This window comes from Oreochromis niloticus, linkage group LG19 (assembly GCF_001858045.2).
Source record: "Oreochromis niloticus isolate F11D_XX linkage group LG19, O_niloticus_UMD_NMBU, whole genome shotgun sequence".
Taxonomy (NCBI): Eukaryota; Metazoa; Chordata; class Actinopteri; order Cichliformes; family Cichlidae; genus Oreochromis; species Oreochromis niloticus.
Window position 1 is genome coordinate 6,743,601 of NC_031983.2, and position 17,458 is coordinate 6,761,058.

The 17,458-nt window shown below is 37.4% G+C and overlaps 1 protein-coding gene and 3 long non-coding RNA genes across 4 annotated transcripts; 2 read left to right on the forward strand and 2 right to left on the reverse strand.

The window, feature by feature from the left end:
* Window positions 1-3,119: 3,119 nt before the first annotated feature.
* Window positions 3,120-4,926, reverse strand: LOC112843131 (uncharacterized). The gene is made up of 2 exons (XR_003215273.1): window positions 4,862-4,926; window positions 3,120-3,885 (listed from the first exon to the last, which is right to left on the reverse strand). It is a non-coding gene; the product is annotated as an uncharacterized LOC112843131 (long non-coding RNA).
* Window positions 4,927-6,555: 1,629 nt separating this feature from the next.
* LOC109195821 (exocyst complex component 3-like protein 2) lies at window positions 6,556-8,982 on the reverse strand. Its single transcript, XM_019348543.1, has 6 exons — window positions 8,872-8,982; window positions 7,956-7,966; window positions 7,303-7,395; window positions 7,077-7,200; window positions 6,851-6,970; window positions 6,556-6,744 (listed from the first exon to the last, which is right to left on the reverse strand). Exons 1-6 carry the CDS (start codon window positions 8,980-8,982, stop codon window positions 6,556-6,558), a joined length of 648 nt encoding a protein of 215 aa, XP_019204088.1.
* A 507-nt stretch (window positions 8,983-9,489) lies between these two features.
* Window positions 9,490-11,401, forward strand: LOC112843128 (uncharacterized). The gene is made up of 2 exons (XR_003215271.1): window positions 9,490-9,997; window positions 10,329-11,401. It is a non-coding gene; the product is annotated as an uncharacterized LOC112843128 (long non-coding RNA).
* A 5,163-nt stretch (window positions 11,402-16,564) lies between these two features.
* Window positions 16,565-17,078, forward strand: LOC109195944 (uncharacterized). Its single transcript, XR_002057370.1, has 2 exons — window positions 16,565-16,799; window positions 16,870-17,078. It is a non-coding gene; the product is annotated as an uncharacterized LOC109195944 (long non-coding RNA).
* The last annotated feature ends 380 nt before the right edge of the window (window positions 17,079-17,458 follow it).

The window sequence follows — 17,458 nt, forward strand, 5'->3', positions numbered from 1 at the left end:
CTTTGGTGGACACCGGGTCATTGCCGGGGTTCTCAGTGGACTTGTCCATCATTTGTGACATTTTATTTCATTATCTACCCGAATGTGAAAATGTAATAAATACTCAAGTAAAGTAATGAAGCATTTGTATTTTGTTACTTCTTATCTGGATTTTAATAATAGTTATAGTAATTTGTGAGAAAGTGCCTCAATGAACAAAATCTTACATAATAAACACAGTATAAGTACTGTATAAAGAACCAGTTTATTAACTTAGCAATTCATTGTGGCTTTCACCAGGATCATCATAAAACTATAATACAAATAACATTTTATATTGGATAGATTGGAGTAGAAAAACAGAGAACAACATGTTGTTTGTAATTTGGGAACATTTAATGTCATCTCTCAAGTCTTGGACTTTCAAATACTGTTTATCTGCTGTTGATCGTGTATGCAAACCGTAGCTAGTTGCAGTAAAGAGAAAAAAGATGTACTTACCTCGGGTTTCGCACTGGTAATAGAACTTCAGCAGTTTCTTCCCGCTTCACCTGCTTCGGTTCCTAGTTGAGGGTTGGCAAGAGGGTGTGACGGAGGCTCGCGATGGGGGCGCATTTACAATGGGCAACGTCACTTTTTTTGAGAAAGCCATACATAAGTAAGCGTTTAAAGAGCGGGCGGACAAACGAGGGGCAAAAGCAAGAATGTCACGCTCCCAGAAACAAGAAAGTTTCCAGTCATCCAGTCTGAGCTGTGATTAGAGTCAGAGCACCTTACAGGCGTGTTTTGTTTTCATGGTCAAATGTATACTTTACAGGTGATGAAAGATGCTCTCATATTGTACATAAAAGGACATCAATGAAGTCGCAGCATTATTTCTGTTGCATAACCTTTGACAGTGTTGCAGTGGGTGCTGAAGAAAGAAATACAACAATAGGTGTCAAAAATGGTAAAATCTCTCGAAACCAGTGTGTTGTACTTCTGAGACTTTTTTAGTTTTTTAGAGATGTAAAGAAGGGAAACTGTGCAATATATCACAACAGGAGAAATGAGAGAAAATACCTCTCATGCTGGTCACCACTGATATACATGCGGATAATTGAGCTCAAGTAATAATGAAATCAAATGCAGCGTGATCTCAGGCCACTAGAGGGCAATGAGTGCTACATTTGTTTCAGGCAAAAAAAAAACCTGTTGATTGAGTCTTCGTGCCTACATTTTTATGGTATATGAAAAATTGACAAAAACTTTATATTTAAGAAAGTATTTTTTACAGAACTGAGAAAAAACTCATAAATATCTGTTTCAGTATTATTTATAACGTGTTTTCTATGTTAGGCAGGTAAATGTACACAAGTTGTGTAATGTGTAAGAACAATAATAATAATAATAATAATAATAATAATAATAATGATAATACACATAAATATACATTTACCTGAAAAATGAATTTACTTCCGTTATACGTCTGGTTTCCTTTACAAAATAACACACATGAGCGTTTAACATAATATATATTTTTGATGTGAAATATATCATGTTTCATGTAATATTCTTAAACAGTGTACTTTATTACTTCACTGTAAACATGATATTGCCATTTATCTTCTGGTATAAATATAAGAATAAAGAATTATTCTATACTAACTTGCACAAACCAAGAAACAAGCATAAATTACTGCAGAAATTCTGACTTTTTTCAGTGGATGTGTACATTTTTTAAAAGCAGTACCTTATATTATAGTATCATATTATAGTATAGTATTATTTACAAAACTGAGAAAAACTAATGGATAATATCAAAATGAAAACTTCACTATTCACTCAAGGGTTACATGTGAAACAATGTTCCAACGCTTCAGAATATTATTTATCCATGATACAAGACTTGGTTTCTGTGATTTCAGCAGTATCTAATACAGTAATAGGAGAATAGGAAACACTGAGCTGGCCCTGCACTTCCAGTAGAGTTATTATTATCCAGGGTCATAAATGTTGCTGTGGCATAAAGCATGTGTGTCTGAGTCCACCATGGCATAAAACTCTCATCTTAAATATACAGAGTTTACAACAAGGTGCAAACATGAGGTTACACTGAAGAACAAGAAGGTCAGATTAGACTTTGCCAGAAAACATCTAACAGACTTCGCACAGTTCTCAAAAAATTATATTTCAAAAGATGAAACCAAGATTAATTTGTACTAGAAACATGGGAAGAGAAAATCAGGAGAGGGAGAGAAACAGCTTGTGATCCATTTCACTACCACATTACCTGTGAAACATGGGGAGACAATGGGCCTCATTTACTAATACAGTACATAAACAAGTCCACACAAAAAATTACTGTTAGATTTGTAAAACGTGCGTGCCAGCCTATTTTGATGTTACCAATGTGCGTATGCTAGTAAGTCAAAAGCATTTAGAACAAACATGCACATTTCCTCGCTCCCATTTCTCTGTGTACGAAACTATGTTTACCTCCAAGTGAAGCAGAGCACGTGGTGACAATGTTTTAAGAGAGAAGCCTGCACCTCTAAGACAAAAAATAAGGAGAAAGTTTGACTGTACAAAATGGAATAACAGATAACACATAAGTGATGATCTTTCAAAAATAATAAATAAGTAAATAAAAAGCAACACTTAGGCAGATTATCATTTCCCCTGAGACACAACAAAAAGTCTGAAAACTGGCTGCCAGTGTAACCCGACCACTGGTATTGATTTAGATGCGACTGCTGATAGTAGCAGCAGGAGGATTTCTGAGGTGTACATGGATACATGGACTTATTCAGCCAAATGCTGCAAAACTCACATGATAGACTTTTTGATGTGAATACATTTCTCAAGTGTGTTATCATGTTTCATTATCATCTGTCACTGTCCTGTCCTCTAGCTTTTGGTTCCTGTGACCCTCATGTTTAGTATAGGGTTAGTTCTGTCATGTTTATTTTCTTGCTCCTCATGCTGCCGTTTGTTACTCCTGTCTCTCGGCTTCATGTTTCCTCTGTTCCCAGGTCTGTCATGTTTCCACGTCTTAGTGTGTAGTCGGCATCATTGTGAACTGTCTCATGTTTTCTGTTTTACTTTGGCGAGTCTTGTGTCCTGTTTTCAGTGTTTTGTCACGTTGTCTTGTGTGTATATTTAGTGTGTTAACCTCTGTTCCTCATCAGAGCGTCTGTATCACCCCCCTGTTCATCTTTTCCTGCGTTCCTCTACCTGTGTTTCCAGTTTTCAGGTTTCCTCATTCTTTCTTTCAGGTTTCATGTTAGCTTCTCCCAGTCTAGGTTTTGTTAGTGTCCCTCGCTAGTGACTGTTCCCCTCACTAGTTGCTTTTTCTAGTGCTAATCAAGGCTCGTCTTCAATTTAAACATTCTCCTGCATCTATTTCTTGGGTCCACATCTCTCGTCTCCACACGGTTTGCCTCAAAAATCGTGACATCGTCTTTTAGAGACAAATCTAACATATTAAAAGATACAGAGTCATTAAATTCTAAAGTACTGTAGCATCATGCAAAGAGCACATTTCACAATACAACACAAAATGCAAAAATGCAGAGAGGAAAAGATTGTCTCCTGCAATCTGGTCACATGTGGACACACACAGTCTGATGTTTGTTATTAGCATAGTACCAGTAACATTTGAATCAGGCTTGTCCATGTCCAGTCACTTTGTACATCCTTACTGACAGACTGAAAGCACTAGAATTCAACTCATCTTATCCACGGCATGATGAGATACATGATGGAAATGAAGGGCTCATCACTTTAACATTGGAGAAAAACATCCGGGTTTCACCACCAGTATAGCTTTCTCTTAGTATGTCCAGCACAGTGGATGTGATGGTACTCATGTCGGCTTTAGAGAGGTTTGTTTTGAGTTTGAGCAGAGCCGAAACATGTTCTTCACTGTTGGTGACAGAAAGAAGAAAAGGTTATAAAAAAGGTCACTTAATGATTATGTTTATATGCTGTTTATCATTACAGAACCAGAGACTCTGAAATAAGACTATCAGTGGAAGCACGTCATAATAAATAAATAATGGGTCTGAGCACTTTGTCAGTTCACTGGTGTGTTGACTTGCTTACTGTTTATGAAAATGTATAATTTCCATAAACTGCAAGCAAATAACTGATGTTTTCAGCCAAGCTTAGTTTATATGAATATATATGCACCATGAATGCTACATGATATTAACAATGTTAATAAGAAAAATCTGTAATATTTTAACTTTCAATACAAAGGTTACAAGTTTAATTCATTTCTTTAAACTTGTACTCCAAGACTGCAGGTCTCAAATCAAACAGCTGACTTGCTGATCTGTATTATTGAACCTGTTATGTCTTTTTCTGTGTGTAACCAGTTTCGTACCCCTGACATACATCCTTCCTGCAAACACTAACAGCTGTCAGTAACACATCACCACACCTATTTAAACTACTGAAAAAAGTCGAGGTGGAAAACGTGTCCATTTCCAATTCAGTTCAATTACATTTTATTTATACAGCACCAAATCACAACAACAGTCGCCTTAAGGCTCAATGCTGTTGTATTTAAACATTTCTATTTTAAATACAACAGTAGGTGAAACTCCTATTGGTGACACTGATATGTGCATCAATTTTACACAGTCACAGTCAGCTGATGCAGACTGTGTGGAGTGAGGACCAAAATGCAGACACGCACAAACAAAACTTGATTCTAACAGAAAACATAGTGTTTATTATGGCTGAATGAGCAGTACAAAAATAAAAGTGCAAAAACTATTTGAAGCTAAACAATAGCCTAAACTGGATAAAACTAGAAAGAAAACATAAAATATCCTAAACATGAAAAAAACCTTAAATGTGACAACTTGGTACGAATATATGAAAACATGAAAACCTGGAAACCTGGCATAGCATGACATGGCCGGATCACAGACGACTGGATGAGGAATGAATGAAAACACACACACACTTGCACACAGGAGGTGATCAGGGGAAGTGCAAACACTTGGGGAAACAGCTGATTAGAATGGACATAATGACACCACAGGGGAAGTAAAACTAAACACAATGAACATGGGACACCAGACCTCTTTAAAATAAAACAGGAAACATAACGAAGACATGGCACACGCTTGACAACAGGAAACACGCAGACATGAAAACACATGACAGACTAAGGCTACATTCACACTGCAGGCGAAAGCGCATCAAATCCGACTTTTCTGACCCTATGCGGCCCATATCCGATCATGGTATGACAGTGTGAACAGCACAAATCCGATATTTTCAAATCCGATCTGGGTCACTTTCGTATGTGGTACTGAATCCGATACATATCTGATGTTTTAGAAAGCGACTGCTGTTTGAATGGTCATGTCGCATTAAATCTGTCTTTTACGTCACTGACACAAGACAGACGCTAATTATCAGCGCCGGAGAAGACATCGTGAACACCTCCTGGCAATCCCGTGTAGATGTTAGTGAAACTGTTGGGAAGACAACGTTGGAGAAACGTGAACATTTTATTTGTACTGTAATCTGCAGATTCTGACAAAAATCTGCAACTATCCTTCGAAGCACCGCTCCTCTCTAAAACAGCAATAAGGATAAGTATTAGGCCACATGTAAATAACAAATAACTTGCTCCTGCAGAGTCCTGCAGTGTGAACGTAGCCTAAGACACGCGGACTCAACGTGAAGAACTGATGAGGAACACTATAAATACACACATAGGAAAAAGGGAACTGGAGATGAGACAGACATAACCAAGCACAGAACAGGATGGCTGTGGAAAAACACATGACGGATGGAAAGAGTCATGAGGGAAAACATGTAAACAAGAGAAGAAGATGGGAGACCAAGACATTACTGAAGCACATGAAGGGCACGGGAGACATAAACACAAGAGGCGAAGACATAAAGGAAATATAACAGAAAATAAAATATAACTGGGTAACCTAAAACACATGAGCTGATAATGTCTTTATTTATGCACCACGTAGTCATCAACCAATGGTCAGATCTTTGATACATTTGTAACTACAGCTAGAGTCCAGTTGTTCTTAAGTGGAGGGTTTTCCTTCATTTCTACCATGTTTTGCTCCATGTAAAAACTATGTATAAAATATTAGTTTATATGCTACAGATCAAAATCTATAATTTAAAAATCTTTTTTAAAAGGGCAATATACAGAAAGTGGAAAAAAGTGGGGAAAAATTGGAGAATAAAAAATAAGGAAAGCACATTGTTGAACACTGTTCCTGTAGTCTAAAGTGATTATCAGACTTTTACAGAAATCAAGCCTTTGACTCATAATGTAACTTATATATAGACTGTTGGTCCATCATTTTATATGTGTCACACTTTTGTTCTTAAGGAATGAGTAAGGTTTTCCACTGAGTGTATTTCGTCTATATCCAGGCTTGGAGGATCACATTTTAGTCACCTGCTCCTTTGTTCCTTAGAAAACTTTAGAAAACTTTTAATCAAAATTTCCAAACCAAATACATGTGAAATGGAGCTTATTCTTACACTTATGTTACCCACAGCTCAGCAGAAATCTGATCACTTTTGGGTTTTATTCATGTCTCAGCTAAAGTGTGCAGTGAAGGTAAGTCTCACCATTTCGGCAAACAGCTCGTGCAGTTTCTCTGCATTTTCTTTCACAGTCTCGTAAGCCTTCTGCTGCTGATTGCTGTCCTTCAGTTTGACCTCTCCTTTCAGGAGCCTCCGGACATATTCTTCTGTCACTTCCTGGTGAAGCTGACCAATCAGCTCCTGAATTTAAACCAAGTATATAAGTAATCAGAGCGCATCATAATCCTTTTACTAAAAATTTGACAATAATGGCCATTCAATCCATTATAAAGTTTCCTCCTTTTACCTGGTAAGAGGACTGACTCGAACCCTGAAGTTGTTGAAGCTCTTCTTCAGTGCTATTCAGCAGCTTCTCAAATGTGTTCTTCTTCAGCCAGTCACTGGTTCCCAACTTCTTGTAGTGTGGCTGTGTGAGGAACAAATAACACATTGTTTTAAAATCTTTGATTAAAACATGTTAGGATTTAAGTACTTCTGAGGATTATTGATATCTGCAGTTGTAAAGAACTTACCTTGAGGACCTTGTGCACAGGGGTTAATAAATAAGTGTGGGCAGACTGTTTCATCTCAGTCAGGACCTGCAAACAGTTTTCCCGCACATCCTCTGGGAACAGATCGCGGTCCACAAGGAAGTCCCTTTAGACAGACCACACAAGACACATTAGCTCACAGTGAAGTATTCACCTGTTATAATGAAGGTAAAATCCGAATTTCCATCTAACAGGATCAGAAACATACTTGAACTGTTCGACACAGCTGAGGTTTGCCTTTATGAAAGCTTTGCTGTGTGGCTTGTTTTGCTTAATGACGTCTTCATGAAAATTTTGATACCTGCAGAAGATTAAGAACAGTTTTCACTTCTATTATCTTGTTATTACCAAACATAAAACTAAAATGTATTTTCAAATGTAAATATTTAAAAGTCTGTCAGGTTGGATGTTATTTTCTGGGCCTTGTGCGGGTCTCTTACAGTTATATGTGCTGATGTCATGATGCCGTTGATCAACTGAAGACAAATGGATTGACAAATCAGTGGCAGTTTTAAGTACTTAAAGCACTTTACACAGCAATGCACTTCCAGCATTTTCAGATCCAGTTAAACTAACAGCAGGAACCAAACCCAGTGCTTTACAATGTTAGTGACTAACCCAAGTGATTAAGCTACAGAACAGTGGGAGGGTTTGAAACTGTGACTCTGATCTGACAGTAAATGAGGTTTTATAAATGACCGAAACAAAAATGGCGGTCCTTTCTTTGTTTGTTAATCTTTTTCTCAAAGTTTCTCAAAGTCTTTTTCAGTTTGGTTAATATGTGCAGCAGGCTGGAAAATATTTGTCGGCACTTCTTTGGAAAGTTCTAAAGTGAACAACAGAATAAATTTCATTCTGTACATTTTGTTCTCCTATGATCAAAACAATGTTACGTCATTATTTCAGTACAACAATTTTTTATTGCACAGTTCTGATACAGCAATTTATTCAAAGCCTCTCATTATGGTCAACAATTAGAAACATCATGGTCCTGAGTCTGGTGACTCAGCGTTTATGTTTAGGGTTATGAATATGCTTTGTTTCAGTTAAGTTCTGGTTATATCTTTTGGAGTTCTCTAGTTCTTTGGTTTTGCCTCCATGCCTCACCTGTGTTACACGTCCCTTGTTTAGTTTCCTGTCTAACATCTCCCCTGTCAGCCGTGTCTTCTTGTCAAGTCCGCATCTCTGTCTGTGTCTTGTTTCCTGTTTTACTTTGACAGTCTCGCTTCCTTTGTTATGTTTTCAATTTTGCTTCCTGTGCATCTCGTTATGTCATATTAGTCCCAGCTGTTTTCCTCCTGTTTCCCTTTCCCTCATTACTCCCCGGTGTATTTAAGCCCTGTGTTTTCCTCTGTCCGTGGTCGTGTCGTTAACTACCCTCTCTGTGTTATCCTGTGTTCCTGATTAAATCATAGTTCTCCATTTCTGGCATAGTTTCTAGTTTTTTTAGTTTTCCAGTCTGAGTTTCATGTTTCTAGCTTCCTGCTTAGTTTTTAACAGCACAATAAGCCGGCCTCCTTTAGTTAAATCTTTCATTTTGTGGGTCCTGTATTTGGGTCCTTCATCCTACCTGCCACACAGCAAACCATCACAAGAAGTAAACAAAATGCAAAACTCACTATAAGGACCCTTAAAGTTAGCCACCACAAGTGATTCCTTTCACTTTGTGTTGATACATCTTTATTCAAGCTTTATAAAAGCATTGGTGACACTGCATTCCAGCTAAGCATTTCAGCCTCTTTTATATCAAGTTGTAGCAACTCTATGGCAACTCTACCTGGATGACATCATAGGCCACGGCACTGGCGTAGCAACCATCATCTCTTGTCGGCTCCTTTCCTTGATCCCACTCTTTCTTTGCTTCATCCAATACTCGGTCAATAAACATTATCAGGTCGCTCTAAACACACAACAACACACAGCTGTCACTATTATATCTACAATATTCTATGAGCTATAATAAAACAAACTATATCTTTTTTTGAACAGCATTCTAAAAAAGTGCAAAGCAAGCTAAACGTACAACAACAAATCTTTTGTTACCTGTTGTTTGCTGAGGTACTTCTCCTCCAGAGGTTTCAGTAACTCGTCAGGAAGCAGGTTTCCCAGCGCTTCAGTATTGATATTACTGGCCACCTCAGGTCTTTCAAGGATTCTGGTACACAGAGCAGATAACGCATGAGTTTTCATAAATAGCCCAAGTTGTGTTTAGGTGGTTAACAGACTGTAGTGGTAATATTATTGAAAGTATAGTGTCACCTCAGCACATTTACAATTATGTCTATTTTGTAGCACATAGAAATGTTTAGTTAATATTTGCAGACAGACACTTTTTCCCTGTAACTGTGTTTTTACTCCAACATTTGTTGAAAATGTAATTTATGAAATGATGAGCAGCATTTCTAGTATGTGGAATATTTTTGTCACCCCACTGTGCTAATGTGATTAAATACTAATAATTATTACTAAAAAATTCAATAATTAATCAATAATAACTATATCTTGATTGAATTATATTGTAAGCGCAGTGCTGGTGTGCAGGAGCTTTATATGCCTTGTGGGGGATGCTGACATATTATAAACTGTTATGTCTATATCAAGCTTTTAGCCAAATATAAGCAGAGATATTTGTATCTTTCTTAAAAATTCAGATCCTTAGAGATTATTTGAGAAATGGATCAACAGCTATTACTACTTGAAGCACTCTAAATCCTGCAGTGGAAAAATATCCCTTATTTCATCTTTGATCACACACTTTGGTTTTCCAGTGCAGAGCAATGGCCAAGAAAAGGAAAGACTTCCCCGAGTGAAAAAGAAGATGAAGATACAAGCTGGTGATGATCCAGAGCAGCTGGTCTCAGGAAATGAAGAAAAACCCTGATCACCTTTTCCACAGAAACAAGGTGAGTTTAATGTTGTGGTTGATTTAGTTTTTCAAGGTATGTATGTTACTTCAATTATAAACTGCTTTTGTTGCAACAGAATGCTGATATGTGTATGCAACTCTACGTGAATTATAATCCTTTGTAGGGCTGTGTGATATGACCAAAATCTCATATCCCAATATAAGACATATCTCTCCTGATAACGATATATATCACAAAATAGTGCATTTTCTGTAAATTCTGTGATTGTTGTTGTGAACTACTCATGTGTTGTTTATGTTCAAGGTAAAAAAATTATAAAAATACAAACTTTTTAAAAATGTCTTGTTGTTTCTCTTTTTTTCCTCAGAATAAATTGCGACTAGTCTCAATGGCTGAGATGGAGAAGCAACACAGCGACACGTTAACCCCGACTGCTGAAGTTCCCTTATGAACTGAGCAAGTCTAAAAATCCAAGGAAAAGCTGAGTGTATTTTATTTAAAGCTCAGATGGAACTTGATGGACTAACATGCAGGCTGCATTCAGGACTTTGTCACACTGGTATATGAAGAGTGGTAACAAGAGAAATTGTGCACACACAATGTGTCACTTGATGCTTGCTCTTCTCCAGCCTCTGGTGTCACTTTGTAGTAATTAGTCTTACTATTGTCTTATTTGTTGTGATTTAGGGTGTGTGCGCACAAGCAGAGGTTTTTGTTTGTAACCATAACCTCGTTTTCAGAGCCTTGTCTAACATTTAATGGTCGTGAAATATGTCAGACTTTTTCCTCTACTTAAACAGCTAAGAGCATTTGAACACAGTGGAGAAAAAGGTGTGCATTAAGGATTTTGAACTATGATGTTTAAGTGTTGTCACTGCTGAGGATCCTTATTCACTACACTGCTGTTTACAGTTTAACTTTTCATCAGAACAAGCACTTCTAATTGTACTTTGCTCCTCACTGACAAAACAAGTCCAGTAAATGCACTTTTATCTTCAAGTTTGGGACAGTAATCTGTCTTCATTTATTTTGTGTTTTAGTTATCATATGGGGAAAAGTTCTGTGGTTATCTATCCGTCCTGTTCGCATAAACCCAAAGTTCAGGAACATCTTCTTTAGATCTGTTCAGTTTTATTTATGTGGCACGACTTAAACAGTCAAGTATGTTATTGTGAGGTAAAGACCCCAAAGAGTTAATCTCGGACAAATGTTCACACAAATGTGAATTACATTCACTTCATTAATGAAGTGAATGTAATTCAGTAATCAAATGTGTTTGGCTATAACTGACTACATGTGTATACTGTACCATAAGTGGACAGACATGGATGTAAACCACACCTTAACCATTTGGCTGAGGCAAAACTACCACAAGGCAGTGATTCTAACTAAAAGGTACTCTGGATATTATTAAATGTGAACATATCGTTAAATATGACATTTTTTGTTTGTCAGGTGTCCTGTTTGAAGAAAACTTGGTAGCCACTTGAATGAATGTAAATAAACACATTTGCATGAGGGCAACCTGATTTCAAGGAAATAAAAATGCTCAAATTTGAAAGCTTGTGAGTTATTTTGTTCATGTATCAGCTGCTTAGTCGTTTTATGACAAGATGGATGCTGTCGTTATATTTTAGTATAGTGTTTGAGTTAAGGAGAATAAAAGAATATTTAACATTAATTGTACCAATGTTATTGTGTACGAAGCACAAATTAATTTAAAAAGTTTTAATTTATGAATTTTTGAGCACATGGTGTACTAGGTTGTAATTGCATAGAAATGTACGTTTAAGGATATAAAGAACTATATTTAATGAGTTACAGTGAAAAGAAGTGCTTGGAAATAGTAATATAAACAAAATTTCAATTTTTCTATTAACTGAAAATATCACTTAATGATCCAGAAAATATACTGTGAATAAACGGAATTTTCCGTTTTATAGCTGAAGGAAATGTCCGTAAATAGTACAGAGAGTATACTGTAAATCTACAGAATTTTCCGTTTTATCATTTACAGAAAAGTCCGTCAAACTTCCGTAAAAAAACAGAAAATGTACTGGCAGAAAATTACCAGGACATTTTCCGTTTTTCTACGGAATTTTTTTTTTTTACAGTGTAGCAAGTCTGTTTTGAAAATTTGAGTAGAAAGGAGATATATTTGGATTAAAAAGTAAAAGCAAAAAGTTAAAAGGAATACTTAAATAAAGCAATGAAAATTAAAAATAAATACGCTAAAAAGTATTTGTACTTCCTACCTTTTTCTTCCTTCAAGTCTTCAGAGGGGAGTGTATCCACTTCCTTTTTCCGTCTCCAACGAAGGCATTCTCTCAGTCTATTTAATGTATTATCAAACCTCGGCATACTGGGATCTAAAAAAGAAAAGCACGCAGTTTAATGTAGTTTGAATAACAGACTGCAGACATGATTTCTGATCTTTTGTTTTCTCCACTTTCCACAGACAAGCATCAGCAATGCTTTTTGTTTTGAACTCAGTGCCAAAAAAAATTGTTGTTGTTTTGTTGTCCACTAGCATGTACAGAGGCCTGACCACAACATCTTTGGAATGAACAAAAGCAACTAGGTCGTGTCACTCAACATCACCTGTGGACCTCAATAATGCACTTGTACCTGGATGGCAACAAATGCCGTTTGCACCCAGATGCAACAATATGATGGAAAGCCTAGAATCAAGAGTGGAGGCTTTTCCAGCAGCAGATTAGTGCCCATGGTTTGATTTGGCATGGAGAAGTTAATGTTCACATACTTTGTTCATAAGTTTTCAAACTTTAGTCAATATAGACTACATTAAGGTAAATAGTAAAAAATGTTAGTAGAAGTTAAATATTTAAATATTGTTAGTATGCAGGATCATTGATCTTGTATTAAACTTAGGAAGTTTCACCTGTGTTTGATGGTGTTAGTGGTCTGGATTTGTGAGAAACATCTGAGTCATCATCCTCTTTTTTCTGGTTATTCTTCGGAGAGGTAGATGCAGAGCCAGGACTCAGACCTGACAGAGAGGGAAGAAGAGCACATTTGTAAAAGCTGCTTTCTCTTTTAAACTGACTCTTTAGTCCCTACTTTCAAAAACACATTCGTCTTTGTGGTGTCACAGCAATGAATGTCCTGCCACTGGATTCAATTCAGGTTGAGCTCTGGACTTTTTCTGGGACGACTCAAAACATTGATTCTTTGCTTTCTTTCACCATTCTGTTGTAGATAATCTGCAGTGCATGAGATCATTGTCCTGTTGCATGACCCACTTTGGGCTAAAAGATGGTTTCACACTTGACTGTAAAATACTTTGGTATACAGAGTAGTTCATGTATCCTGTAGTAGGCAAACCAAAGCCCTCACCTCAAAGGATACCTGAAGCAGAGGACAGACCAGTAAAGTGGCTTCTTCCACCCTCTTGCACAGGCTGAAAAGTCTTGCAGTAACACAAATTTTGATATGCTCCACTGCAAAAAGAATTGCACAATGGTTTATGCTGCATTTTTATTCTAAAGGCTGTACAAATATAGAAAGATGGTATTTTGCTGTTAATGTGGGGAAAATAAATAAATCTTTATGAAATATAATAGACGTTAAACTTCTGGGGAAAAGAGCAATATTTTTACATCTACCATTTTTTTTTATTTAAAATTTGAGGTGAGTTTTTGTATGTTTACCAGCACTAGTTAATGTTAACTCAAGGAAAACCCTGAAAAAACCTTGTCTGCTTATGTATGACCCAGGTGTTCCTTCATTTAGCAAACACACATGTTCCAGCAAGTTTAACAGTCTTCTTGTGTTTCATTTTTTCTTCTACCTTGTCAAGTAGATTATGTTTTTGACAGTGTTTGTGTGCATGTTGTACATCATTCTGTCTGCAAACATAGTAGCTTGAAAAGTTTGGAATTAATTCTGAGACTGTAAAGTGAGGTCATGTTAACTATTTATTCAAATTTGCCTTAAATCCACCGAGGTCTTCAGTGTCAACTTAAAATGTGTTTATTTGTCAGAAATTGACAAAAAAAAAAACTTAGAAACTATGATTTTTAGTCTTGTGTGCATTGTTTCTCACTGCCAGTGTTTGTACTGACAACATAAAGGTATATAGGTGATGATATATACGGGCAAGTTAAATATGACATTAGTTTGCATACAAATATCATGTTTTACAAGTTAACCCTAAAATGCATTATATCTTTAAAGAAAGTTAGTTAGAAATACAGGTGGGTAAAAAAACGATATCCAAACTCAAAGCGATTTGAATTTAAATAATCCGATACTGATTCATTATTAAATCCTTAAATAAATTTTTAAATATAAATGAATTTTGCCAGGAATGTCAGAGTCTCAACTAAAAGCTCCCAAACCATTTCAAGAACTAATAAAAAGAAAAAATTCCAAACGATGATGAAACACAAAGCGTGGATCCTTCTCAGAGTACTTCAAGACCAATTTTCCACCAGAAATCTCTGTTTTCTGCCTCATTCGCTTGCTTATTACGCACCAGTCTACAGCTGTGTACGGTGTGTCTGACACTTTGTTCAACAAAAATGACCTCCAACAAGAAAGCCTAATTTCTGCTAGTCTCACTAGTGTCAGTTTTATTTTTATACCTAGATAGTTTACACAACCTTGGGCACGTCATTTTTCAGCAGGAACCTCAGAAAAACCCCGGGGGCTTAACAGAATAAATACAAAGTGAAATATTGTAACTGCTTTAGGATCTGTTCATAATTTGCAAATAAATATTTTTAATTTACAAGGTTTAGAGGGTTCTTTTGACAGTACATATCCAAGTCACATGATCATAAGTATAATATTTCTGACTGAGTCAAAATCGAACCGAATCAAAATGAATCATTTGTAGAAATGAGTGACAATACCCAGTCTTATTTAGAAATATACTGTAGTATAATAATTTATAATTAGCTCATGTTAATCATGTCCAGTTATTACAAATCAATACCTATTATCCATTACCTGCTCCAACATTATGTTTGTGTAATCAAAGTAAATCTATCATTGCTATCTTTATCTGAGTTTTAATGCATTACAAATTTCTTGTAGGACATTTAAAAGTAAACAGAGTGAGCTGCCGTGTGGAGCTTCATGAATGCATGTCTCCTATAATCAAACATCACTGTTGGACATGGGAGACACATTTCTGCACCTACAGTTTCTAAATGTAATGGTGCCTGCTTTCAGTCAGATTGATAGATTTCTTTTTTTTGCTTTGCTTTCCCCACACAACTTCTCCTTCCACCTGCACATACTGTGTATACAGTAGCACCCACATCTCAGAGGAATGACTTCACACAGGCTTTCATGTGGGTCCTCTAGGGAAATAAATGCAACCCTCACTCTGAAAAAGCTGGGAAACACTCATAATGTGAATGAAGATTTTAGGCATAGAAAACAGAAGACATATCAAATGTGAGCAACATGTCCTAAAGTTGGGAAAGGCAGCAAAGTAAGTGGTACTAACAAGAAACAGCTGGAGGAAAATTTTGCAACTGGTCAGATTAATCCCCACAGGTCAGTAACATGATTGGGTATGAAAAGAGCATCTTAGGGAGACGGAGGTGCAGCAATCTGCAAAAGAAAATCTAAAAATAATGGAACAATTTCACAACAATGTTCCTCAATGTGAAACTGCAAAGACTTTGAATATCTCATCATCTACAGTACATCATCAAAAGGTTCACAGAATCTGAAGAAATCTTTTGTTGCGAGGCACCAGGCCAATAATCAATAATGGACACTCAGTCCTCTGGACTAAACAAGAGAGAGACCATCTAGCTTGCCATCAGTGCTTACATTTGACAGGAGATTTTATGAAAACCCCAATGGTACTCACTGGGTGACGGAGGTTGTGGTGAAGCCGCAGAATCTAACATCTTTGCAGGTTCATCTGATTCTGGTGATAACTTGGATTCCTTGTCACCAGGTGATGGTGGATTCTTCCGTGTTGGAAGCCGGAAGCTCCTTCGAAACTTCTCCATCATGCTCACATTTATGCCACCATCAGTCGACGTCTTCTCATCGCTCTTGATGGATCCGTTGCCTTTGGTGGACACCGGGTCATTGCCGGGGTTCTCAGTGGACTTGTCCATCATTTGTGACTTTTTATTTCATTAGCTACCCAAATGTGAGAAAGAATACAAAAGAAATGCTTAAAGATAAAGTATGTTAAATTTAAAGTAACCAGTCTGTTTTTAAAATGTAAGGAGGAGAACAGGAGCACAGATGTTCATGTTAAAATGTAGGCACTAAATGTAAAAAGTAATAAATATTTAAATAAAGTAATGAAGTATTTGTATTTTGTTACTTCCCAACTCTGGATTTTAATAATAATTAAGTGAATAAGATCTTACATAATAAAACCTGTATAAGTACTGTATAAAGACGTGGTTCCAGATGAAACCATGGTGTCCTTTGACAACACGTTGTTTGTTATTTGGGAACATTTTCTCTCATCTCTTTGGTTCTGGACTTTCAAATACTGTTTATCTGCTGTTGATCGTTGATCGCAAAACTTCAATTTGTCCAGATTACTAAATATTTCAAGGACATGCTGCACACCATGCTGAGATAAGAAATTAGATGTGTCACGGCCTGCGGGATCGGCAAGGCGCTGAACAGCATCACTCCACTCCTAGCCCCCCTTCTCTCCTCTTTTTCCTCTCTCCCCCTCTCCCCTGTTTTGCCGGGGCGGAACTCATGGCGGGTTCACGCCCTTGGTCCACGCCTTCTCGGATTGTGCACACCTGGGCCTCATCAGACCAGCTGGTATATCAGAAGGAGGAGATCAGCTGTTCAACGCTGGATTGTTGTGAAGGCTTCTGTCAGTACGCACCCAGCTCAAGTTTCCCGTGCCTCTGTCTCTGAGACTTAACGTGTTCCTTTGTTCCTAGATTCCCCGGACCCGTTCCCGTGTTTCCCCGTGTGGTGTGTGGAAGGAGTGACTGGTCGCTAGTGGAGAGGAGAGAGGCTGTTTGGAGCGCGAGTGTGGTTTCCCCGTTTTCCCTGGAGCCCTGGACCCCTGCCCCTCACGTCTTGTATATAGCACTAACCCCGCACTGTCTGTGAAGATTTGTAATAAACTATCTCTGTGTGAACGCTACCCAGGAGTCCTGCGAGTGGATCCTCTAAGCAACCCGTGACAAGATGTCGCTGAAAGGCTGTGTGTGTGTGTGTGTGTGTGTGTGTGTGTGTGTGTGTGTGTGTGTGTGTGTGTGTGTGTGTGTGTGTGTGCGCGCGCGCGCATGGAGCGAGAAAGAGAAAACGATTGATTTCTCTCACAGTTTATTTTCGAGATTGATAATTAGTCAGTGCATGCAAACCGTACCTTGTTACAGTAACGAGAAAAAGGTGTACTTACCTCCAATTTCGCACAGGTAATAGAACTTCAGCAGTTTCTTCCCCCTTCACCTGCTTTTGATTACAAGTTCAGGTTTGGCAAGGTCAGAGGTTGTGACAGGGCGCGCGCGCGCACGCGGGTGC

Excerpts from the sequence above, each read along its gene's own strand:
- LOC109195821 (XM_019348543.1), bottom strand. The coding sequence starts at position 8,982 with ATGTTTATTGACCGAGTATTGGATGAAGCAAAGAAAGAGTGGGATCAA. Across the intron at positions 7,201-7,302 it reads AGCTGTGTCGAACAGTTCAA|GGACTTCCTTGTGGACCGCG; the intron begins GTATGTTTCTGA and ends GTCTGTCTAAAG. Across the intron at positions 6,971-7,076 it reads CTGTGCACAAGGTCCTCAAG|CCACACTACAAGAAGTTGGG; the intron begins GTAAGTTCTTTA and ends TTCCTCACACAG.